This window comes from Hypanus sabinus, chromosome 22 (genome assembly GCF_030144855.1).
Source record: "Hypanus sabinus isolate sHypSab1 chromosome 22, sHypSab1.hap1, whole genome shotgun sequence".
Classification (NCBI taxonomy): Eukaryota; Metazoa; Chordata; class Chondrichthyes; order Myliobatiformes; family Dasyatidae; genus Hypanus; species Hypanus sabinus.
The window spans coordinates 24,026,340-24,052,632 of record NC_082727.1 but is presented as its reverse complement, the minus strand read 5'-3'; the positions used below and the strand labels follow the sequence as shown (position 1 = coordinate 24,052,632).

General features: G+C 40.2%; 2 protein-coding genes across 2 annotated transcripts in view; one reads left to right on the top strand and one right to left on the bottom strand.

The window, feature by feature from the left end:
• The window catches only part of pkd2l1 (polycystic kidney disease 2-like 1), a 199,393-nt gene extending 189,007 nt beyond the window's left edge, over positions 1-10,386 (top strand). Inside the window, exons 11-15 of the mRNA XM_059947324.1 lie at positions 1,849-1,970; positions 3,055-3,172; positions 4,314-4,453; positions 4,634-4,769; positions 10,337-10,386. Of these exons, the coding sequence (XP_059803307.1) occupies positions 1,849-1,970; positions 3,055-3,172; positions 4,314-4,453; positions 4,634-4,769; positions 10,337-10,369 (549 nt within the window). The 3' untranslated portion in view covers positions 10,370-10,386. The remainder of the gene's footprint in view (positions 1-1,848; positions 1,971-3,054; positions 3,173-4,313; positions 4,454-4,633; positions 4,770-10,336) is intronic.
• Positions 10,387-21,105: 10,719 nt separating this feature from the next.
• The window catches only part of LOC132379747 (protein phosphatase 1K, mitochondrial-like), a 29,049-nt gene continuing 23,861 nt past the window's right edge, over positions 21,106-26,293 (bottom strand). Inside the window, exons 4-6 of the mRNA XM_059948033.1 lie at positions 23,182-23,326; positions 22,946-23,080; positions 21,106-21,237 (exon numbers count right to left, since the gene is read on the bottom strand). Coding sequence (XP_059804016.1) covers positions 21,106-21,237; positions 22,946-23,080; positions 23,182-23,326 — 412 coding nt within the window. The remainder of the gene's footprint in view (positions 21,238-22,945; positions 23,081-23,181; positions 23,327-26,293) is intronic.

Sequence of the window (26,293 nt, the reverse complement as noted above, 5' to 3'; positions counted from 1 at the left end):
ACTTGGAAAAATAGTCTACGCTTTTTTGTCCCTTCTACCAAAGAGCATGACCATATAGTTCCCAACACTACATTCCATATACCCCTTCTTTGTCTAGTTTCCTAATCTGTTTAAGTCATTCTGCAGCCTCCCTGCTCCCTCAACACTGCCTGCCCCTCTACATATCTTTCTATCATCCACAAACATGGCCACAAAGTCATCAATTCCATCATCCAAATCATTGACATATAACCTAAAAAGAAGCAATCTCAAAACTGACCCCTGTGGAACACCACTAGTCACTGACAGCCAACCAGAAAGGACTCCCTTTGTTCACATTCTTTGCCTCCATCCTGCTCTGACCCCTCTCATTAACAAGGCATTTTTGCTCACAGAACAACCACTCACTGGATTTTTTTTTGTTTATCACACCATCTTCTATAAACTCCAGAGACTGTTGTGCATGAAAATCCCAGGAGATCAGCAATTTCTGAGCTACTCAAACCACCCCATCTGGCACCAACAATCATTCTATAGTCAGTCACTTAGATCACATTTCTTACCCATTGTGATATATGATCTGAACAGCAACTGAAACTCATGACCATGTCAGCATAATTCTATAGCATTGAGTTGTTGCCACATGATTGGCTGATTAAATATTTGCATTAATTAGCAGGAGTATAGGTGTACCTAATAAATTGGCTACTGAGTGTAATTGCACAAAAGTTAGAAAATTTAGTGTTCAAACATGGTATAAAACTATTCTGCAGAGGTACTCTAGAGGTGACTTTTGAGAATTTGTAATTCAATGAAACAAGAACACTGGTGGCCCTGCTCAAAGGTCACAGCAGCGTAGCAATTAGTGTAACACTTTACAATGCCAGCAGCCCGAGTTTGTTTCCTGCCACTGTCGTTAATGACTTTGTATGCTCTCCCTGTGACTGTGTGGATTTCCTCTGGGTGCTCCAGTTTCCTCCCACATGCCAAAGCCATATGGGTTAGTAGGTTGATTGGTCCCATGGGTGTAATTGGGCACTGCAGGCTCATTGGGCCAGAATGGTCTGCTACCATGCCATGGCTCTACATACAAGGGGTGATTGATAAGTTTGTGGCCTAAGGTAGAAGGAGTCACTTTTAGAAAACCTAACATATTTATTTTTCAACATAGTCCCCTCCTACATTTACACACTTAGTCCAGCGTATGGAGCATATGGATCTTGGACCTCCAGAAACTGTCCACAGCAGGGGTGATTGATAAGTTCGTGGCCTAAGGTAGATGGAGATGAGTTATACAGCTCTCATTACATGCACGTGCAGGTCAACACTTTGAGTGATTATGCAGAAAGTTTGAAGTCAATAACTCATGTTACTAACTCATCAAGGCTGATTGATAAGTTTGCGGCCTAAGGTAGAAGGAGATGAGTTATCTACTTCAAACTTTCTGCATAATCACTCAAAGAGTTGACCTGCATGTGCCTGTAACAAGAGCTGTATAACTCATCTCCATCTACCTTAGACCACAAACTTATCAATTACCCCTGCTGTGGACACTTTCTGGAGGTCCAAGGTCCGTATGCTTCATAACCACTGGACCATATGTGTAAATGTAGGAGGGGACTATGTTGAAAAATAAATGTGTTAGGTTTGCTAAAATTGACTCCTTCTACCTTAGGCCATGAACATATCAATCACCCCTCGTAAGAATAAAATAAAATCAACACCCACTGCCAGGTGGCTCTCTGCACTTTTCTGGAAATTTCTTTTAGCTTCTGTGGTGAAATAATGGGTAGGGAAATGAGCAAGCGTTGTTACCTGTTAACAGTAAGTTCTAGTTTTATGTCCTAATATTTTCTGTTTGAACTTTAGGGCTATAATAAGGCTTTGATGAAATTGAAGCTGAAAAAAGAACGAATTTCTGATGTGCAGAAAACTCTTCAGAGTGGATCCAAGAAGCTGGATTTTGAAGATTTTAGAAGCAATCTTAAGGAGTAAGAATTCAATTGTAATATAGATTTTGAATTATAATACCTTAAAAAATCTATTTACCAGACAGTTTTAACAGGAACACTACATTATTATTTTTCTTTTGCACTATTTATCTTCGTAACTTATAGTAATTTTTATATCTTGCACTGTACTGCTGCAAAACAACAGACTTCATGACATAAGTCAGTGATAAAAAACCTGATTCAGATTCTGAAATGTGGAAGTCATGAAAATGACACCAGAATTCCCAATTTATGTGCACAGTGTGAGTGTCTATGGAAAAAGGTTTCTTAAAATTAACACTTGTCAATGAAAAGTTAAAAAAATGAAAATAATAGAAATCTGAAGCAGTACAAAACAATGTTGGAAATACAGCCATCTAGAAATTGGACAATACATCCCGGTAGCAGGACCCAGCTGTTACCTGTCAGTCCTTGACACCCAACTGAACCAGCAATTGATGAAACACTTGCCTGGTTGTTCTGGGTGAGCCTCATGGTGGGTTAGGCTTATGTCTTGCTACGAAGAATTCTTCATAGTGTATCACAATTCAAAATGGATTTGAATCTTTTTTCTTTTGGTGGGGAGTTTGCCTTGTTTATTTCTCTCTCCCCACAGCAGGCTCTTGACTATTGAGTCTTTCCTAGCTCTGGAGTCAACAACTGAGAGTCAGAAAAATTGTCAGAGTAGAGATGCACAGCATTGATTTCACACACTATCATCCCATAAAAGGGACAATTTCCCCTTTAAATATGGGGCAGCTAGAAACACCTGCCAAAGGGGAAGACATGCTGAGAAGAACTATATTTTCTGATGTCTCAGGGTTCTGAATATGATCTCACCTTCTTTCACCTTTGTCAAATTCCTGCTGGATCTCCCTGCTCAGGGTCCCTCAACACCATCCCCGGCGGTGGGTGAGACGAGATAGAAAGGTGTGGTAAAGGATCCGTGAGGACCTGGAGAGTGCAGGTGGGGAGGGGGAGGGCATCGAAACCAATGAGCTCCCACTGGGACCATCAACTTTCATGGTCCTTTTAGCTACAAATTGTTCGATGAAACTGCAGTCAAGAAACAACTGTTTTTCAGCTTGGGCCACTCTGACCAAGAGATCAATGATACTTTTGCAAGATATGACCATGATGACAATAAAGTCCTGGATGAAGAAGAGCAGATGAGGATGAGAAATGAATTAGAAGAAAAGAAGGTAAGGAAATTGACCAAATAAAATGTTAGAATTGAGATACTGAGATGATTATGAATATATAATGAACAAATATATATTGAAAATAAATAATTATCCAGGCATTGACATTTATTTGTTAAGAACATCAGGTATGGAATACACAGACTATACAGAACTGTGATGTCCTTTTTATAACTTTATGGGCAAAGTGAAAAAAATGCTAGAAAGTTTCTCAGTATGAGAAATTTTAAGTACAATGTTACACCAAAATAAAGCTGTTTTCTTTCTCTCTCCTTGAGACAGAGAAGTCCAGAGGTAATCTGTTAGAGGACTGTAGGAATATAATAGGATTAGTTAGGGTAAGTGAGCTGGTGGAGGCATGGGTAAATGTTCCGATTAGAGTTTGAGCTCAGATTTAGAAATTATAGGGATAAAACATTAATGCTGTGCCCCATAATATTTGACATTTTCATTTTGGGAAAAAGACTCTAATCCTATTATGTCTCTCGTAATTTATTCTATCAGGTTATCTCTCTGCCTCTGACACCGAGTTTGTCCAAACCCTCCTTATAGTGACATCCTCGTGAAACTCTGCACCCTCTCCAAAGCCACCAGATCTTTCCTATAGTATGGTGACAAGAAATGTTGTACCTATATAAAACTTTGGTTCAGCAACATATTCCCCTAACTATATGTAGCATGTATAGTATAGACACTATATGTTATATATAGCACATTTCTATTTATGCTGTATGTACCCTATGTAAATGTGTGTACAAAAATGTATATTTATTTATTGAGATACAGCACGGAGTAGGCCTTTCCAACCACACTGCCCAGCATTCTCGCGATTTAATCCTGGCTTAATCACTGGGACAATTTGCAATGGCCAATTATCCTACCAACTGATATGTCTTTGGATTGTAGAAGGAAATGGGAGCACCCGAATTAAACCATGAACACTACCTCACTACATTTTATAATTTTAATATTTGAACTATTACTTAGTTTAACTATATGTACGTTAAGTGTATATATAGTTACTATATTTCACATTTTTTCTCTATTTCTCTAAAGTACTGCTGCCACCAGGACCACAAATTTCCGCTGATATTAAACCTGATTCTGATTCTGATATTCTATCTTTCATTGCACTTCACAGATCGCTCTGAATGCTGAGATAGAGAAGTTGGGAAAGAACATGGACAAGTCAACAGTTTTCAACCGTTCTGCTGACTTTGATAATGTGAAGAACAACAGCAACAAACCAAACGGCAGTGTGACCAAGGAGGAGTTCCAGGCGTACGTATCTAAGGATTTGATGGTGGATGCTAAAATATAAAGTAGAGCTTAGGAATCTAACTGACCTAGTTTTATTAAAATCACCACGTGACGTGAGACAAGTATTTTCTTAGGAGGAAAATATTTTGTTATTATCAACATTTCATGAAGTGTTGCTAATACAATGTGATGTTATTTCAGGTTGGAACGCCAGGTTGTTCAACTCGAACATTCCATAAGGAACATTATATCTAAAGTTCATGCGATCTCTGCTAAACTTGAGACAATGGAAAAAGGAAAAGACACAAAGGGAAAGTTGCTACAGAGTATCCCAGAGGTAAAGCTGATCTCACTTGTCAATTTCTTTCTTCGCTGAACTGACAGAAAGGAGGTCAGGAGGGTGCCTTTCAAATATTTATTTGGGCTTAAACTCAAAACTTAACGAGGCTCAGCTCAGAAGTTGCAAAGCTAGATGACACAGAGACACAAGAGAGCAGATAGGGTTGAAAACGATGCATTAGAATGCTGAAATCTTTTCAGTGACTGCACTTAACAAGAGACCAAGGGAGATCCACAAGCGAAAGGAGATTTTTGGATAATAACAGTTATTACAGTTGTAACTGAACTTTGCTTTTTGATGTGTATTTGCGGTGCTCTTCCAGTTTGGAAAGAATCGGCAATAAACATCAGCTGATTTGAACAAAATCTAACAGAAACAGTTGGTACATTTATGTGACTCAGCTAGAGGGAAGGTTGCAGGACAATAATTGAACTCCCCGGAGCCACTCCAATGTTTAATGTCAGTTGCCAGGTTACTAGAAACCTGCTCCACTTTAGTCGTTGTCTTCATGGACTCTCCTGAAGGTATTTGCTCAAGCACAGCACGACATCCAGAAACTCTCTCAGAAAATGCATGACAGTAGTTAATGCCTTTTATGGTTTAAGACTTTTCAAATAGTTATTGCAAATACTTTACCATCTAATTGAAACAAAACTCAGAAGGTGAAAGTGCTGCATGTAAGATGATTTTTTTAAGGCATAACTTTTGACACCCTTACACAGAACATAGAACATAGAATAGTACAGCATGTTACAGGCTCTTCGGCCCACAATGCTGTGCTGACCCTCAAACTCCGCCTCCCATATAACCCCCACCTTAATTAAATTCCTCCATATACCTGTCTGGTAGTCTCTTAAACTTACTGATCAAGAACATATCAATTTCCACTTTAAATATACCCAATAACTTGGTCTCAACAGCCATCTATGGCAATGAATTCCACAGATTCACTGCCCTCTAGCTAAAGAAATTCTTCCCTATCTCGATTCTAAAGGGACATCCTTCTATTCTGAATCTGTGCCCTCTGGTCCTAGACTCTCCCACTAATGGAAAATTTTGCATTCAAACAACATGGCAAACCCACCCCCAACATCTATCTCACACCCATTTCAGAACAGTAACAAATACCCTTTCAAATATATTTATCAAGTACAATTTATTTTGCTAAAAACCAAGTTCAGTTTAACATCACCAAGCACCAAAATTCAAACAACACAACTCCTTATCATCTTCTGTCCCATGGTACTCTCATATGGACCTGCCTGGGATAGAAACCCAAACCCCTTCTTCCCCACTGCATACTTTAATGCTTTGGAGAGGTATTTGATGACTATGAGTAAGTCGGTGTATTGCTATATCCCTCTCAACCTGGATTTGGTTACCAAATGGCTTTTAGACCATGAGATATAGGAACTAATGAGGTCATTCAACCCATCGAGTCTGCTCTGCCAATCAATCATGGCCAATTTATTATCGCTCTCAACCCCATTCTTCTGCTTCTCCCCATAACCTTTGAAGCCCTTACTAATGAGGAGCCTATCAACCCTCAGAACTGTCTGTGACAATGAATTCCACAGATTCACCAGCCTCTGGCTAAAGAAATTCCTCCTCATCTCTGTTCAAAATGGGAAGTCCTTCTATCTATTTCAAACAAGGCTGGACAAAGGCTTGGAGCTCTGCGGAAAGTAGCATCCAAACTAGACAAAGAGGGCAGAGCCATGGTTTACAAAGCCCAGGAATGAAGTATCATGGAGTATGCCTGCTTATCATAGATGAAGGCCTCACAGAGTGTCCTCAGCCAGCTCGATTCCACTCAGAGAAAGGCTCTCAGGATTATAGGTGTAGATGAAGCCTCAGCTCGTGAGAGGCTAGCCATCAGTAGCTTACACACAGATGACAGGTTGCTGCAGCTACTGTGCTGTACAAAATGCCACAGCCCTACAGACCTTCGCACGATGCTGCCTTCATCTTATCAGAGATGGCACACCACACGATCAAGTTTATCCATGCCTGCTCATGCTGTTCCTATGCCTGATGCGAGAACCCACACACTGGATAGAAGCTTCCTTCACTGTGCTATCAGAATTTGGAACAGCCTTCCAGATGCTGTGGTTGGAAACATCTGCAACAATGGGGTCCAAGCCTTCAGGAGTCGAGTGCACAAACACCTATCATCTCGGGGAGGGAAGTCACAGGCTTCTTCATAAACTATCATGAAGGGGACCAGGATGGCAATGCTTGGTTGTTGGCAGGCAGGGTTAATGCCTGACTTTCAAGAGCACTTGTAAGTTAAGTTCCGGCTGGACTTAGTCCTTAAACTGTTGGAGAACAGCCCGGAAAGGTCAGGTGCTGTTTTCTCCCGGTAGGGATTAGTTTTCAGTTCCAAGTGCTCCTGTCACGTTTTGTCACCCTGTAACCTTATCCTTCAATCTCCTTGAATTATGGAGGACAGCGTGTGTATAAATGTCTCTCTCCAGCAGACTTCATCATGATCATCATGACTTCAGTATTTCTACCATGTTTTAATGTTTCTTAATTGTACATATGATTTTTTTGTGTTCTATCGCTGAGCAACAATGAACCATCGGATTGGCCTATCAGAGTTCTCTTTGGGAACTAGTTGACTTGATCAGCATTTCTGATCTGGCTATTGTTCACGATTGCACTTAATAAAAAAAAAGAATTTGAGGCTGTGTCCTCTGGTCCTAAACTGCCCCACTATTGGAAACATTCACTCCATGTCCACTCTATCTCGGCCTTTCAATATTTGGTAGATTTCAATAAGATCCCACCTCATTCTTTTACAAGCCCAGACCCATGAAACACTCTTCATACATTTGGACCTTATAGATGTCCATGTCTTTGAGGGATGACCTTATTGAAACAGATAAATCCCAAGGGAATGTGACAAGGTAGATGATGAGATGATTGTACCAGCAGGAATCTCCAAAGGGGACTCCAGAGAATGCAATGTTAGAATTTGGAGCTACAGACAATCTGGGAGAAGTCGATCGATCGATCAGCATTTGGAACACAAGACAGTACAGCACAGGAACAGGGCTTTCGGCCTGCTATGTTGCATCAGACAAATGTGTCCAATTACACTCTTCCCTTCTGCCAACACAATGACTGCATCCCTCCATTCTCCGCGCATCCCTGTGCCAATCTAAAAACCTCATAAACATTATTGAATCTGCTGTTGGATTAGGGTGTAGAATTGTTCCTATGCTTGCTTTTATTTTTATTGGGGCAGCACAGTAATGCAGTGACCAGTGCAATGCTATTGCAGCACCAGCAGTAAGATCAGGGTTCAAATCCCACCACTACCTGCACGCTCTCTTTATCATCTTGTACACCTCTATCAAGTCACCTCTCCTTCTCCTAAGCTCCAAAGAGAAATGCCCTAGCTTGCTTAGTCTTTGATTTTTTTTGTCTACAGATCTGTGTTACAAAATTTGGTGGTCTGAAGTAGTCTACAATTGCAGGAGTAGTTTCACTGGCTTTACCTAATGACCTTGTGGCTAAAGACTGTACTTGCCATCATGCCCAATCACAGGGCCTTATGTTGACCAGATGGTTCAGGCAATGAACAGACCCCAACTTGATTCCTGTACCTCGCTTGTGTATGGCCGAGCGTATCGACATTAGGAGGTTTCAGCTTAGTGCTGCATCATCTTTATACCATCTTGTACAAGGAAATAGCTGTAATGAAAGTTGGGATTGGGTTGGTTTGATGAGTGGATTTTGTGGTGAGGATGAGAATATTCAGATTCAGATTTATTTATAAAATATACATCGAACCATACAGTGAAATGCAACGTTTGCGTAACAACCAGCACACCCAAAAGTGTTTTGGAGGCAGTTTGCAAGTGTCACCATGCATTCCAGTGCCAATATAGCATGTTTGGCAGAACAACATAAATCAAAACTAAGCAGAACGTACTGAGCAACGAAGCAACAATGGCAAAATTGACCTCATTCCTCCCTCCTGAGAGAGCATGACATGACCACCTATAGAGGGGTTAAGTCATTCCATCTCAATAATTTAATTTCAGAATAACATCCTTTAGCAACAGGTGCCAGAGCATCTGTTTTTGGTGTTAAGAAAGACTTTAAAAAAAACATGTTGTTCTGTCATTTAAGAATAAGTTGGGAAATTATAGACCAACAAGCCAAACATCAGATATTCTAAAGGACTGGATATATGAGTATTTGGATTGACAGGGACTGATTAAGGATAGTCAACGTGACTTTGTGTGCACCAGGTCTTGTCTAATCAATCTTATAGAGCTTTTCAAGGAAGTTACCAGTAAAGTTGATGAAGGCAAGGCAGTGGATGCCATCTACATGGACTTTATCAAGGTCTTTGAGATGATCCCACATAGGAAGTTGGTCAAGAAGCCACTTGGCATTCATGATGAATTAGTAAACTGGAGAAGACATTGGCTTCACGGGAGAAGCCAGAAAGTGGTAGTAGATCTGACTTTAGGCATTTGACTAGAGGTGTGCCACAGGGATTGGTGCTGGGTCCATTATTGTTTGTCATTTATATCAGTTAGCTGGATGATGATGTAGCACACTGGATCAGCAAGTTTGCAGATGATACCAAGATTGGAGGTGTAGGGAACAGTGAGGAAGGGAAGCAAAGCTTGCAGTGGGATCTGGATCAGTTGGAAAAACAGGCTTAAAAATAGCAGATGGGATTTGATGTGGACAGGTATGAGGTGTTGCTCTTTGGGACACAAACCAGGGTAGAACTTACAGTGAGCAGCAAGGCACTGAGCAGTGCCATACAACAGAAGGATCTGGGAGTGCACATCTATAACTCATTGAAAGCGGTGTCACAGGTAGATAGGATTGTAAAGAAAGCTTTTGGCACATTGGCTTTCATAAATCAATGACTGAGTACAGGAATTGAGACACAAGGTTGAAGTTGTATAAGACCTTGGTGAGGACTTGTTTGGAGTATTGTGTGCATTTCTGGTCACCTGCCTAAGGGAAAGATATCAATAAGTTTAAAAGAGTGAAGTGTAAATTTATAAGGATGTTGCAGGGACTTGAAGACTTGACATAGGGAAAGGTTGAATAGGTTCGGACTGCATTCCCTAGAAGGTAGGAGAAAGAGTGGAGATTTGATAGAGATATACTAATTATGAGGAGTATAGATAGGATAAATGCAAGCAGGCTTTTCCCACCGAGGTTGGGTGGGACTAGAACTAGAGGTCATGGGTTAAAGGTGAAAGGAGAAATGTTTAAGAGGAACATGAGGGGAAACCTCTTCACTCAGAGGGTGATGAGAGGGTGGACTGAGCTGCAAGCGCAAGTGATGGATGCAGGTTCAATTTCAACATTTAGGAGAAATTTGGATAGGTACATGGATGGGAGGGGTCTGATGGGCAGGTTGATGGGGCTGAACAGATTAATAGTTCGGTATTGACTAGATGGGTCGAAGGGCTTGTTTCTGTACTATAGTGTTCAATGAGCCTATAATGAATTATTTTCAAATGCATATCATGGATTTGGCTGCATAAGACTAACAGTTTGCTTTAAATTGCTTCCTCAAGAATGAAAAATGTGATCCAATGGAGAACCTGTAACATTCAAGAAAGAGAAGGCAGAAGATGTGGGACTCCAGCCTGGCTCCACACTGAACTCATAGAGGAGACTCACCCTCGTCACAACCCACCTTGCCCTGACCAGTCCTCATATTCTTCACCTTAAAGAATAAGCAGCAATGTCATTCTAATGCTCACCTTCAGAAACAAAAATTTCTGTAAAGGCTCCATTGGACTCCTGTAACAATGTGTAGTGCCAGCTGTAAACACCGTAAAATAACAGCTGATTTTTGATTATTTGGTTTCTCAAAATTTATCATTTTGCTGTGCTTCAAACAGAGAAAAGGAGAAATGTAAATTATTTCTAAATGCTAGCATATTCACAGTTAATTAAAATAATATTCTAATTACACTTTGAGGAAGATGGATCTATAAGGGCCACTTCCCCTGGTTTTAAACTATTGTTGATGTGGCTGTTGGGTACTACAGATATAGTTTTACTGAATATGTGCAGCTTAAATCAATGACGAATTATCTGGTTCAAAAATGTAATATTCAAAATGCAAAATGTGCTCGACCATCTTTGGTCCCTGCCTTACCAATCCCAAGATATCATTTCCTGTCCAATACTCTGAATGCCAGCTGCCAACTGGCTTGAAGTCACTGCACACTAGCTGTCAATGCGTATACCGAAGGTCTGTATCTCAAAACTCCCTTAGAATGAATCAATTACCTTCTTTTTGTTTAACCAGACTGAAAATGAGCCCGTCTTTACATAATTCCTCTTTCTGAAGTGTTCTCAAACTCACAAAACGTTCTGTCTGAGTACTCCCAAACTCAATTTACACAAACTGCTTCCAGAGTCCATTGCTTCTGTCACCCCACCTGGTGCCTTAGGCATTCTGGCTAATCACTCACCACAAGTGTAGAACTGAGGATTCTGCATTACAGCTCTTGCTTTAAGCTTAAAGATATAACCTACCCACGACTTGACTCCAGATTCTCAAAGCTCAGTAAATCTTACATAGTTTTGGCTGCAGGGTCTCTCTCTGCCTGATCCTAAATGCCATTCATGTCAGCATACTGGCCTCCATAAAATAATTTCAAGTGCCGTGAGTGATAAAGAGATACACGAGGGTCGTGTAGTGAGACTGGGAGCCATGTGGAAATAGATGGTGAAAAGGAAGTTTTCTACAGTTCTTTTTAGCCAGCCAAACATTCCACTTGTCCTGATGAAGGGTCTTGGGATGTAAGATTGACTGTTTATTGCCCTCCATAGATGCTGCCTGACCTGCTGAGATCCCCCAGCAACTTATTGTGTTGATCTGAATTTCCAGCATCAGCGTAATCTCGAGTTAAACATTCCACTTCCCGGAAGAAGTAAAATAGCCTATACTGCTGCTGGGGCTTATCTTAATTTATTCAAATGGCATAAACCCCTCAAAGAGTTGAAACCCTCAGTGACATTTTGAGACCCCTCGTGCTACAGAAAGAGTAGAGTTGGGGTATTTTGGTTCTATGAACGTCTTAACCTTTGATTTCTTAAAGGTTGATCTTTGAACTCTCCGTTTTACATTATTATCTTGTATTTCAATTATTATTCCTTCTGCAAGAGTACATTCTACATTCTCTACCAAACATGCCCTTGCTGAGCCAACTAATTCTCTCGATAAAAATTAATGAATACGTAAATACTTAAAACTTTGAGAAATCATTAAGAGAAGTGTTTTAATCCATTTCCCAATAATATCTGTAAATCTTCATGTTAACTGGAAAAACATTTACTTAGTTATCTTCCATACTGAGACCAAACTTAGGGATGAGTGTAAGATTGTCAGCCTCTCAAGCCTTTTCCATATTTCACATTTTTCCTGATTCTGTAATATCCTTCATTATTAAAAATCTCACAGATTAAGTTAACAGTTAACGCAGCATCAATTATTTGTGGAAAGTGAGTTCCAAATTTCTGCTGCCTTCTGCATGCTGTCTCTTTCCCAACTTCACTCCCAAAAGCTCACTATCCAGTGGAGGCCCATCCTCTTTCACTCTCTCATACCTAGAAAACTTCCGTCCATTAGTTCCTTTCAGAGATGCAACACAAAGAGCTGTTGGCACTGCTGAAAACATGGTTTAACTAGAGTTTTGTTTCTCAGGAGCATTAATGTCTAACCTTTGAAATAAATCTGAGAAGGAGAAGGGTTATCATATTTGTTTCTTTGCCTAGCCATGAACAGTTTGAAGTTCTTTGTACATGAAGTCCAAATATCTTTGGGCCTCTGCTAGTTTTTCACCATTTACAATACTCCATTAATTTTATGTTAACATATACTTTGACATTTGTCAAATCACTTGTTGCACCTTTGCCCTATGATGATTCTACTAATAGAATCATAGAGCACAGGAAAAGGCCATTCAGCTCACTTTGACCATGCCAACCAAAAATGGATTTAACGTTAATTCTTTTTTCCTGGCTCACTTCGCCCTGCTGGTTACAGCTCTTCAAGATCTCACCCAGCTTTTTCAATATGACATGGATTTCCATGTTCATTCCCCTTCCGGTTAATTTTTTGTTATAAACTTCTCCAATCCTTCTATTAATTAACTGAAGTCAATTACTCACCTTTGTGCAGCTCAGTAACACTCTCCTACACTACTTTTATTTCACTAAGTCATTGGCAAACTTGGACAAATGGATTTATATCCTCTCACCCTAGTCACTTGTAATTGTAAGGAGCTGCAGTTCCACAGATCTGAGAGCCAGTTCTTTATTCCCTGTCTGCTCAGCCAGTTTCCTAGTTAGTTCACTGATTTGTCTCCAATTGTGTGAGATTTGGCTTTAGCTGGCTGTCCACAACAAGAGACTTTATCAAATACTTTCAGAAGGTCCACATGAATAAAATCTATGTTGACCACCTCTTCGAAAAGTTCAATCAGGCAGGTCCATTGGATGTGATCTACCCTTGGCAAGCCTATGTTGACCCTCTCTGATGAAAAGAAAGCATTCAGAATCTTTCATCATTTTAAACATAGACTCTAGTGTTCTTCCGACAATAAGAATTAGGACTAACTAGACTATAATCTCCTTTCTTCCAGCAACTGTCTTTATAAAGGGTGGGTATTGCTTGGATTGCTGATTTACTCCTAGCCGGCAGTGCACTTGATAATTCACACCATAGTGTCTACATTCAGAGTGGCAATGTCCTTATCAAATTCCTAATGCATGCACGCTTCTGTGGTTCTACTAGTTACCAACATTGTTAGCCTGACCAAATTGGCAAAATTGGAAACTGTTGCACCAGCACCTCTTTCCTGTGGGAAGCCGAGTGTGTCCCTTATCTTAAAGTCCTGTTTCTGTTCCTGATGCTGATTAAAGCTGTGGCTTCGAGTTCCAGTCCAAGACTGGAACACTTAAATCTGATACCATGGGGCTACCTCAAAGCATTATGAACAGAGTAGGGAGCTCTCCCTCTGGCCAACAACATTGAAACAGGTTAGGTCGTCATTTTTATGATTTGATGTTAACGTGACTCTAGTACTATAATGAAAGAGCTGACACTTCCCTCCTTCATTTTCCTCTGTAATATCTATAGGTAATTCATTGATTATGAAATGTTTTAGTGTGTGAAGGGTAATTAACACAAGCTATAACATATCTGTTGTTTCAAACAAGTAGAAACGTTGCTGTTGAATTTATGGTCTTAGTGCTCATTCAATGTCTTTGTCCGATTGTGATATTTATTGTAGCATTTTTAAAGTTCAGAGAGCAAATCCAGAATCACAAAATCTAAAACTGTCTAAACAGTTACAAGTGGTGTTTATGCAAAAGCTTCACCCTGGATCTGCTACAGCTAGAATAATGATGGAGATATACTTGTTCACATCATTTTGCAGAGTTTGTGAGATTTCTCGATTTGTTCATTGTAATGGAAACACATAGACTGAAAAATATACAGAGCTGCTTCTCCATTGCTGGCTTTTGATGATCATGCCTCAATGGGTAATATTGGAAACAATATTGTGGGTATTCAATAACTGCACATAGAGTAGTTGTGTTTGAACATTGACTTAGAACAGTACAGCACAGTACAGGTCCTTTGGCCCATGGTGTTGTGCTGACATTTTAACCTGCTCCAAGATCTAACACTTCTCTCCTACATAACCCTCAATTTTTCTTTCATTTATCTATCTATCTAAGAATCTCTTAAGTGCCTCTAATGTACAGTATCTGCCTCTACCATCACCCCGGCAGCCATTCCATGCCTCACCACTCTCAGTGTAAAGACTTACCTCCTTCAACACTCATATTTTCCTCTGATCCTCTTAAAATTATGTCCTCTTGTATTAGCCTGGGGAAAAGTCTCTGACTGTCCACTCAGGCTATATCTCCTATTATCTTATACACCTCTATCAAGTCACCTTTCATCCTCTTTCACTCCAAAGAGGAAAGCCCTAGCTTGTTCAACCTACATTGATAAGACATGCTCTTCTAATCCATGAAGCATCTTGATAAGTCTCTTCTGCACCCTCTCTAAAGCTTCCACATCATTCTTATAATGAGACAACCAGAACTGAACACAATACTGCAAGTGTAGTCTAACCAGAGTTAAATGTGTAACTTCTCACTCTTAAAGTACATAAATATATATAGATATATATATATATATATACATCACTCATATCCCTTTCATGTTCTCAACATTAATTGCCGTGTTATTAAAAGACCCACTAGCTAACTCACATGGCAGTATATTTGTTAAGCAGGTTTCAAATACAGCCTGGGTTCATTCACTGTGGTCATAAGGCCTGGGACTGTGTTAAAAACTGTAAGTGCTTGGAGATCTTAATATCTTACGGTGACTAGTGGTGTCTTGCAGGGGCTGATGTTGGGACTGCTTCTTTTCACATTATGTGTGAATGATTTAGTTGACGGAATTGATGACTTTGTGGCCAAGTTTATGGATGATACACAGATTAAGTGGAAGCCTCAGATGAGAGGGACGTCAATTTGCAACAGAGAAGTTTCTTTAGCTAAAGGTTAGTAAATCTGTAGAATTCATTGCCACAGGCAGCTGTGGAGGCCAAGTCATTGAGTACATTTAAAGTGGAGGCTGACATGTCCTTGATTAGTCAGGGTATCAAAGGTTACAAAGGCAGGAAATTGGGGTTGAGAGGGATAATAAATCAGCGATGATGGGATAGCAGATCAGACTCAATGGGCCAAATGGCCTAATTCTGCTCCATTGTTTTATGGTCTTATAATCTCATATCATAAAAGTTGGTGGATCAACGCATATTTTCTATAGTTCTTGACTGGATTGACCTGGATCCCTATATTCCTGAATGAACATGATCCCAGGCTCTGCCAGTGAGAGATGATAGTAATTTCCGTGGTCCTAAATTCAAGCTTCTCCTCGTCCTGGATTAGAGTATACCTGGGAGTCCAAATTGCAGGAGACTAGTGTGAATAAAATATATCATCCTGGATTCTATTAAGCATGGAATTGTGGTGTTTCCAAGTTTCACAATGATGAAAAATACAGAATCCCAGAAATAAAAACAATTGAAGAATAATGAAACAAAAAGCAGAGGAATCTACGAATGTACAATGGTAGAAAAATGATGGAACTTTGCTGAAATATACTGTAGATCCCTAAACTCTATTAACTTAGGAATTACTTATATGCTTCAGATACTCATATCAATGCCGCTTTCTCTGTAGATAGTAACATACAGAGTATCGTCAGTGTTCTTTTTCCTTCTTTTGTATATTTCTGAAATGGGTGACCAGAACCAGAGAGAAGCAAGTGTGAGGCATTCCAGATGTGTTTAAATTGAGAGCTTTCCCTTCATTGTCCCTGTCAATTGTGAAATGAAGTGCAATAGATCCCCTTGGTACACGATTCACTAGGAACGTCATGTCAATCATAAAGTACTTTGACTGCAAAATATCTAATGTACGTACTTGCATGTGTTAGATTTGATGCTTGTTCTGAGTGAATTGCATAACTGACTTAAGTGTAAATTTTAATAAATGTGTATAAGCAATTCCATGTTAATTTACTTTTATTCACAAATCTAATATTTTAAACAGCATAATGGACCATCTTTCCACAGTGGTTTATGCTGGGTTATTAATCAAGACTAGTTAATGCCTATTGCATTCCCACATTAATCAGTGGAAGTTCTGCACCTGAAAACATTAGCAACTCATTTTGTGCTACTGAGTCTCACATGTGTGTCAGGGGTCCAGCCTATGTGTGTTTGGGGCAATAGCAGCACTCCAAAAATAAGTTCCGATGACCAGTCACTGGCGAGTGAAGTGGAGAGGGCAAGGGAAGGCTTTTGATCCACAGGATGGACTAAACTGCTCAAAATGCTGATTTGGAAAAGGCAAAAGGTGAGGGGGGTGTGTGCTTCATAATAAACCCTCTGTGATGCTCCGATGTGGCAGTTTAATCGTACTCGTGTTCACCAGCACTGGAACACCTAATGACCATTCTAATCACCAAGAGAATTCTTCTCTGTGATCCTGACCACAAGGTACAGACCACCATCTGCTGATTGTATACAGGCACGAGATGCGGCATGCTGCCATCACCAAACAAGAAGCAGTCCACCCTAACGTATTTCAAACCATAGTCAGGGATTTCAGTCAGGCTGGTTTGAAGAAAACCCTGACCAATTAACATCAACATATAAGCTGTAGCACCAGAGGTCCCAGCACATTAGACCACTGCTATACTGCAATAAGGAATGCCTACCATTCCCGGCCTAGACCGCACTTTGGGAAATCTGATCACTTGGCTGTCCTTCTCCTACCTGCTACTGGCAGAGGCTAAAGAGCAAGGCTCCAGAGACTAGGACAACAAAAAGGTGGTCACAGGAGGCAGAGGAGTGGCTACTGGATTGCTTCGCGTTGGTGGACTGTGCCGAGGTCAAGGACTTATCAGCGGATCTAAATCAACACACAGTTGTCACAGACTTTATATAAACAGCTATAGATGAATATGTGCTCACAAAAACATTCAGAGTCCTCCCCATCCAGAAGTCCTGGATGAACCACAAAGTCCAAAATCTGCTGAGGGCCAGATCAGAGACATTCAAGACTGGCAACCAAGTAAAATACAACTGATCCGGGCAGGATGTCCGGAAAGCCATCTCACGGGTGAAGCGGCAATTCTGGATGAAACTTGAATCAATGGAGGATGCTCAACAGTTGTGACAGGGCATGGATATTATCGTCTCTTACAAAGTGAAGTCAAGTGACAAAGGTGATAACAGGACATTGTTCCCAGATGAGGTCAGAGACTTCTACGCATACTTTGACCATCAAAACATGGAGGAACCTTCACGAACTCCCACAGCCCCTGAAGACCCTGATTCCAATCTCTTCAGGCTGACCAGAAAGCATCCTTCATGAGGGTGAACCCACGGAAAAGATTCAGCCCAGATGGGGTACCTGGCCAAGTAGTAAAGACCTGTGCTGATCAACTGGCTGGAATGTTCACCGATAGCTTTAACCTCTCTCTTCGGCAGTTTGTGGTACGCACCTGCTTCAATTATACCCGTGCCTTAGAAGAATGTGGCAACCTGCTTTAATGACTATTGCCCAGGAGCACTTGCATACACAGTGACTAAGTGTTTTGAGAGGTTGGTGATGAAACATATCGACTCCTGCCTGAGAAGTGACTTAGATTCACAGGTCCACTGCCAATGCCATCTCATTGGCTCTTCAGTCAACCCTGGAACATCTGGAGAGCAAAAATGGATATATCAGGATGCTCTTTATCGACTACATTTCAGCATTCAATACTATCATCCCCTCAAAAATAAAGAATAAGTTTCAAAACCTTGGCCTCAATACCTCCCTACACAATTTGATCCTCAATTTCCTAACTTGCTGATCCCAGTCAGTTCGAATTGGCAACAGCATCTCCTCCTCCATCCACACAGGTGCACAACAAGGCTGTGTGTTTAGTCCCCTGCCCTACACACTTTTACACTTATGACTGTGTGGCTAAGCACAGCTCCAATGCCATCTTTAGGTTTGCTGATGACACCACTGTCGTTGGCTGAATCAGAGGTGGTGACAAATCAGCATAAAGGAGGGAGATTGAAAATCTGGCTGAGTTGTGCCACAACAGCAACCTCTTACTCAAAGTCAGCAAGACCAAGGAGCTGATCATTGACTTCAGGATGAGGAAACTGAAGATCCATGAGCCAGAACTCATCAGGAGATCAGAGGTGGAGAGAGTCAGCATCTTTAAATTCCTTGGTGTTATCATTTCAGAGGACCTGTCCTGAACCCAGCACGTAAGTACAACTGCGAAGAAGGCACGGAAGTGCCTCCACTGCCTTAGAAGTTTGCAAAGGCATTACATCTAAAACTTTGACAAACTTCTATAGACATGTACTGGAAAGTATATTGACTGCTTGCATCATGGCCCGGTATGGAAACACCAATGTCCTTGAATGGAAAATCCTACAATATGCAGTGGATACAACCCAGTCCATCCAAACATTCCGCACATTTACATGGAACGCTGTCACACGAAAGCAGCATCCATCATCAAGGATCCCCACCACCCAGGTCATGCACTCTTCTTGGCGTTTCCATCAGGAAGAAGGTACAGGAGCCTCAGAACTCTCACCACCAATTCAGGAACTGTTATTACCCCTCAAGCATCAGGCTCTTGAACCAGTGGTGATTACTTCACCGAACCACAAGCTATAGACTCATTTTCAAAGACTCTTCATCTCATGTTCTTGATATGTATTGCTTATTTATTTACTTATTTATTATTATGATTTTTTTCCCTTTTGTATTGGCGCATTTGTTTGTTTGGCTGACATATTTGGTCTTTCACCGATTCTATTATGTATCTTGGATTTACTGAGCGTGCCCGCAAGAACATGGTCCTGGGGTTCGTATACGGTGACATACATGTACTTTGGTAATAAATTTACTTCAAACTTTGAACGTGACAGGTCAAAATGTGGTGGGAAGGAGGTGGTCAAAGTGAAAGCTGGAAAAATACTTGCTTATCAAGTGATTATACAGTGAATCTGAAAGCACAGATAACAAAGGGTAAATTAGACAATAACTACCTTATTTATAGAGCACTTTTCAGACAGATGATGTAGCTCAAACAGCTTTACACTGGGATAAAGTGCAAACTTAAAAATAAAATAAATATGAAGGTAAAAGACAAAAAGTTAAAAGGAAAGTTAAATAAATAGGTTTTGAGCTGGTGTTTAAAAGTGTCAATAGAGACTACATCCCTTACTGTTTCAGGTATAGAATTCTACAATTCAGGAGAGTAGTTCAAAAAAATTGACCTGTCAATTATCTTCTGAGGGAGATTGTTTAAATTTAGCAGACCTGTGGAAGAAGACCTGCGAGCTCAAGGAGGATTACAAAATGAAAACTATCCTGTGATTCCGTTCTGTACTCGTCTCAACCATTAAGTCCTTTGCAAATAAATAAGAGAACTTTAAAATCAATTCTAAAAGATACAGGAAGCCAATGCAGGGTAGCTAAGACAGGACTGATATGTTCCCTCATCCTGGCTTTAGTTAAAAGTCCATCAGAGGCCTTCTGAATGAGTTAGATGGACTTGTTTCTAGGAATCCTGTTCTGACACCAGGACAAGTGGGAAAACAAGAGCAATGAATCCACGATTTTTAGTAATCTATTTTCACCCAGAAAAGTATTTTTAATCGTTCCATCTATGTGGTGTCATTTCATGAAGAGGAATAAAAATTGACAAATAGTGTACATCCAGGTACAAAAGAGTTTTACTGTTGAATATGCCATACACAATCAATCTGAATCTGGATTCTCAGCTCATTCTATTTACATACAGCTATTAAATATTGCTGTAATGGGTTATAATGTGTAAGTTGTGCTGTAATGTTTTGAACAGTTTTAAAATGGTGAGTAAAACACGGACAAGTTTTAAAATATTAAACCTCTAACAATTACAACTTGTAGGAAACAGTACTCATGAGATTGCTTGGCAACGATTAACATATTAAAAGAGTACTGAAAATGGGCGAGAAATTGGTTATATTTATCAAGCCAATGGTTCATCCTTTAAAATATAGTCAGCAAAATAGCATTTTGCAAAAGCTACAACAGTGTTATACATTTCTGGAGACAATTAACTCCATGATTCAGGGCCTGGGGTGCTGTTGGTCAAGCCAGTTTTCCAGATTATTGAACATTATTCCAATTTACACTCATACATACTCTGATTTACTTTTTAAAAAAGGTGTCATGCATTAGCTAAGTTAAAAGGGATCGAAGGAAAGAGAACACATTGATCTTAAGGGAGCATGGGAACAGCACCCAGTGAAGCAGATCTCTGAAAAATCAGATCTTACTGCTTCAGAATTTACTTCCATGCCTGGATCTTGCCAGAACTTGCAGTGTCACTTTTATACAAATAGCAGCAAGCACTATCGACATCAATATTACTTCGACAAGAAAAGATGCTGTTGACTTAACACAAAAATGCATAACAAACTGTAGCTACAAGCTAACTTCAGCAATGGCCAGTTTCAATGGTTGAGTGACTGGAAAAGATAGCTATGCAGTGCTCTGTATAAAAGTAATATCAGTATCATTTATAAGTTAATAATTTAGGTGGAGAAACAATATAGTCTTCTGAAAAGGATATTTCAATATGTAGTCAAAACTTAAAACTACATCAGTGATTGTAAAAATAATGCTTTTACAAATAAGATCCAGACAAAAGAGATTCCGATATCAGTGTTCAATGCCATCGAGTGCTTGCCACCATCATTCTTCCAAAACTCGTACAAGTGAGTGAGGTGCTGTACTTTCCCCATGCTCCAAACGGTACAACGATAGTGGTCACGTTATCCTGGGAACCATATTGTAACGCCTGGAAGTTACATTAAAAAACTAAAATTGGACTACAAAATATTAACCTCTTAGAGGCTCAGGCAACAAGTGTAAGCTGGGGAAAAGCTTAGTTATTGATAAAGCAAAATGCCATTATAAATGTAGAAAGTCAACAAGTAGACAAAACAATGCCAAATAACAGTGAGGAATGGCACTTAATTAAGATGCAAACTACACTCAGCAGCAATGGTCGACAAGGGGAGAGGATCCAGTAGAACACGCAGCAGTTTTCAGTAAATGAAATGGAAAGAGCTATGAGTCAGATGACTGCTGACTAGGTAAGTGATTGGTGAGTCAGTTGTACAACCTGGAAACAGCCCGTTGACCCATCACACATGCCGATCTAAGCCATATAGTTATGTTTGGCATATGTCACTCTAACCCTTCCTAGTTACGTACCTGTCCGAGTGACTTTTAATGGCACCAATCTCCCATCTGCACCCACCTCTACCATCCCATTAAGATCCTTGTTAATATTTTCTGCATCCTTTCTAACCTTGTGACATCTCTCCTATCACTGGGTAACCAGAATTTCACACAATCCTCCAAGTGTAAATCACACCAAAGACTTGTACTGCTGAAACATGATATCCCGACTCCAGGACCGATGAAGCCAAGAATGCCAGATGCCTTCCTCACCATCCTGTCTACCCGCTACCACTTTCGGAAAACTATGTTCCCTTACCCCCGTCTCTCTGATTTACAACATTCTCTACCAGTTATTCAGTAAGACCATGACCAACACTTTAGTAAGAGAAATAAGGAGAATTGTCATCTAAATGGTGGGAGACTGAAAATGAGTGAAGAACAAGGGACCTCACAAAGCACAAGTAGGCATATTCAACAAGTCAGGAAGGCAAACAGAGTTGCATTGCAAAGCAGCTTGATTTTAAAAACTGAGAAGTTTTCTTACAAGAGTGTTGGAGAGGCCCCACCTGCATTCAGTTTTAGTCCCCTACCTAAAAGAAGATAATATTAACACTGGAGAAGTTTACTGGATAATAAACTGGATACTGGAGAACACTGGATAATATTAACATGAGAAGAAGACTCACTGAGCTAATTTCTGAAGTGACAGAGTTGTCTATCAAGAAAGATTAAATAGTTTGGGATTGCATTCCATGGAGTTTAGAAGAATGAAATGTGATCTTCTTCAAACATACAGGGCCCTAAAGAGGCTTAATAGAGTAGCGTATAGGATGGTTTCATTTGAGGAGGAGTAAAAAATGGACTGGTCGTTTAAAACTGATATACATAGAAATTTCCTGTTACAAGAGATGATGAATTTCTGGAATTCTCAGTCACAGCATCATTAGAATTTGTTAAAGTGGTGGATTAGAAATAGAAGGGATCAAGAAATAGAAGGGTATAAAAATGACACCGGAGTTGAAGCCAGCATTGGTCAGTCATGATCTCATTAGATAGCAGGGTGATTTGTGAATGGTGTTTCACCACATGAACACTAACTCAACACTCTTTTTCTGCACCACTGATTTTTTTTTGTAATTTATTGTGATTTTATATCTTTGCGCTTACCCGGCTTCATAACAACAAATTTCACATCATATAAATCAATAAAAATAAATCTGATTCTGATTGCATAAGAGCTAGATAATTTACGATAAAAGGTCATTGCAAACAAGCTGCTCATGCAGAACTGAGAGTTTTAATCAAACGTCTGTCCTTGCCTGCTCATTAATGACGGCTGCAGCTTCTGGTGGATCTTGGCATTTTTTTACAACATCACACACTTCTTGGGGCTCCATAATCGCACTAACTCCGTCGGTAGTCAGGACAAGGAAACAATCTTTTGTATGTTCCAACTAGTAAAGGTGTAGAGCAAAGCCATAGGTAAGTGCTGCAGTTATGAATCATTTGGATAAGAAATGTGCAAGAGATCACACGTGAGGCTCAGACATTTTACCTCCACAGTCTTAACTTCTGGCTCAGCAGTTACTCCGTATGGCTTGAGATCCACATCCCCAATGCTACGGGTCATTGCCAATCGACCATTCACGTAAGGGTTGGTGGCAAAACTCCAGTCGATGAAACCGCCACACTCCTTGATCCTTGTATTAAGGAAACAAGTCTTCTAATCTTTAATGCGATTGCCATTCAACTTAATTCTAAGCAAAAAATTCTTTTTTCTATTCAAAAGGAGTTTTGTTATTGAACACAATAGTGCTAGGCAGTACAGTAGTTTGACTCAGACTAGATGGACCAAAGGGCCTGTTTCTGTGCTGTGATTCTATAAGCCAAATCTGAGCGATAAGCTGCCCAAGCCCCCCTTCCTACTGGACAACAGGATGTATTTGGACTTCTTGAAAGCTATATTAAGAGATTAGTGAGCATAAGATAAAGTGGGGATTTAAATTCAATGATGGCGGACTGACAACAGATGATATTTAAAGAATAAATATACAAGTCACAACAATCCTGCTGGTATAAAAATAAGTCAGGGAAGTTGGTTCAACAGTCATGTACAAAGGTAATGAAAGAATAGTGCTTTGTAACTCCAAAACGTTAAACTAACTGAAAGCAAAAACATGGGAGCTGGGAATAACATATCTTAGTTTCAATTTTACTTTAAGCAAATTGTGCACGTATGTGCTGGTGGCATAATGATATATGCCATTAATGTACCTTTACATATAACCTGCAAAGGATGATTAAACAACAAAGAATGTTTAATCAAACAATATATTTACAATAGTACTTAAATATTAAATACACAGCACTCCCCTATGCTCAGCTATAAACTCTAATTCAATATAGAACGTATCTCAACTTATGAACACATACACATATACATGCACACAACATATACTATATATACAGTATGCTATATAATACAACTACTATACAAACATTCTCAGCAGAGTAAATTTTAAATTGTCCCATTCAGGCCTAAAGATTTAATCACTGTGGAGGCTGTCGCGGGAAAGCAGCATCCATCATCAGGGAGCTCCTCCACCCAGGACGTGCTCTCTTCCTCCTGCTGCCGTCAGGAAGGATGTACAGGAGCCTCAGGACTCACACCACCAGCTTCAGGAACAGTCACTACCCCTCAACCATCAGGGTCTTGAACCAAAGGAGATAACTTCACTCAACTTCACTTGCCACATAATTGAAATGTTCCCACAATCAATGGACTCACTTTCAAAGACTTTTCATCCCATGCTCTCAATATTTATTGTTTATTTATTTTTCATTATTATTATTATTATTATTATTATTATTCATTTCTTTTTGCATTTGCACAGTTTCTTGTCTTTGGCACATTGGTTGTATGCCCAAGTTGGTGTAGTCTTCTATTGATTCTGTTATGATTATTATTCTGTAGATTTATTGAGTAGACCATAAGACCATAAGACAAAGGAGCAGAAGTCGGCCATTTGGCCCATCGAGTCTGCTCCACCATTTTATAATGAGCTTATCCATTCTCCCATTTAGTCCCACTCCCCCACCTTCTCACCATAACCTTTGATACCCTGGCTACTCAAATACCTATCAATCTCTGCCTTAAATACACCCAATGACTTGGCCTCCACTGCCACCCGTGGCAACAAATTCCACAGATTCACCACCCTCTGGCTAAAAAATTTTCTTCGCATCTTTGTTCTAAATGGGCACCCTTCAATCCTTAAGTCATGCCCTCTCGTGCTAGACTCCCCCACCACGGGAAACAACTTTGCCACATCCACTCTGTCCATGCCTTTCAACATTTGAAATGTTTCTATGAGGTCCCCTGCCATTCTTCTAAACTCCAAGGAGTACAGTCCAAGAGTGGTCAAACATTCCTCATATGTTAACCCTCTCATTCCCGGAATCATTCTACTGAATCTTCTCTGAACCCTCTCCAATGTCAGTACATCCTTTCTTAAATAAGGAGCCCAAAACTGCACACATTACTCCCAGTGAGGTCTTTCCAGTACCTTATAGAGCCTCAACATCACATCCCTGTTCCTATACTCTATTCCTCTAGAAATGAATACCAACGTTGCATTCGCCTTCTTCACCACTGACTCAACCTGGAGGTTAACCTTAAGGGTATCTTGCACGAGGACTGCCAAGTCCCATTGCATCTCAGATCTTTGAATTCTCTCCCCATTCAAATAATAGACTGCCTGTTTATTTCTTCTACCAAAGTGCATGACCGTACACTTTCCAACATTGTATTTCATTTGTCACTTCTTTGCCCATTCTCCCAACCTATCCAAGTCTCTCTGCAGACTTCCTGTTTCCTCAGCACTACTGGCCCCTTACCTACCTTTGTATCATCAGCAAACTTAGCCACAAAGCCATCTATTCCATAAACCAAACCATTGATATACAACTTAAAAAGAAGCTGACCCAACACGGACCCCTGTGGAACACCACTGGCAACTGGCAGCCAACCAGAATGGGATCCCTTTATTCCCACTCTCTGTTTCCTGCCAATCAGCCAACACTCTATCCACATATGTAACTGTCCCGTAATTCCATGGGCTCTTATCTTGTTTAGCAGCCTTTTGTGCGGCACCTTGTCAAAGGCCTTCCGAAAATCCAAATACACAACATCCACTGCATGTCCCTTGTCTAGCCTACTTGTAATTTCCTCAAAAAATTGCAATAGGTCTGTCAGCAGGATTTTCCATTAAGGAAACCACACTGAGTTCTGCCTATCTTGTCATATGCCTCCAGGTACTCCGTAACCTCATCCTTGACAATCACCTCCAACAACTTCCCAACCACCGATGTCAAGCTAACAGGTCTATAATTTCCTTTTTGCTTCCTTGCCCACTTCTTAAATAGCGGAGTGATATTTGCCCACAAGAAAATGAATCTCAAGGATGTATATGGTGACATATTTATACTTTGATAATAAATTAACTTTGAACATTGAACTTTAATGTCTTTCCTCTGCTAGGCAGGTGATACTTGTTGCTGTGAAACAACCTCAGATTTTGGGGCTTCCTCTGTGGTGGTTTTAGGCATTACGGGACTGCAGGAAGTGTAGCTCTGAATACCTTTCTTCTGAACGTGAGCATCATAAT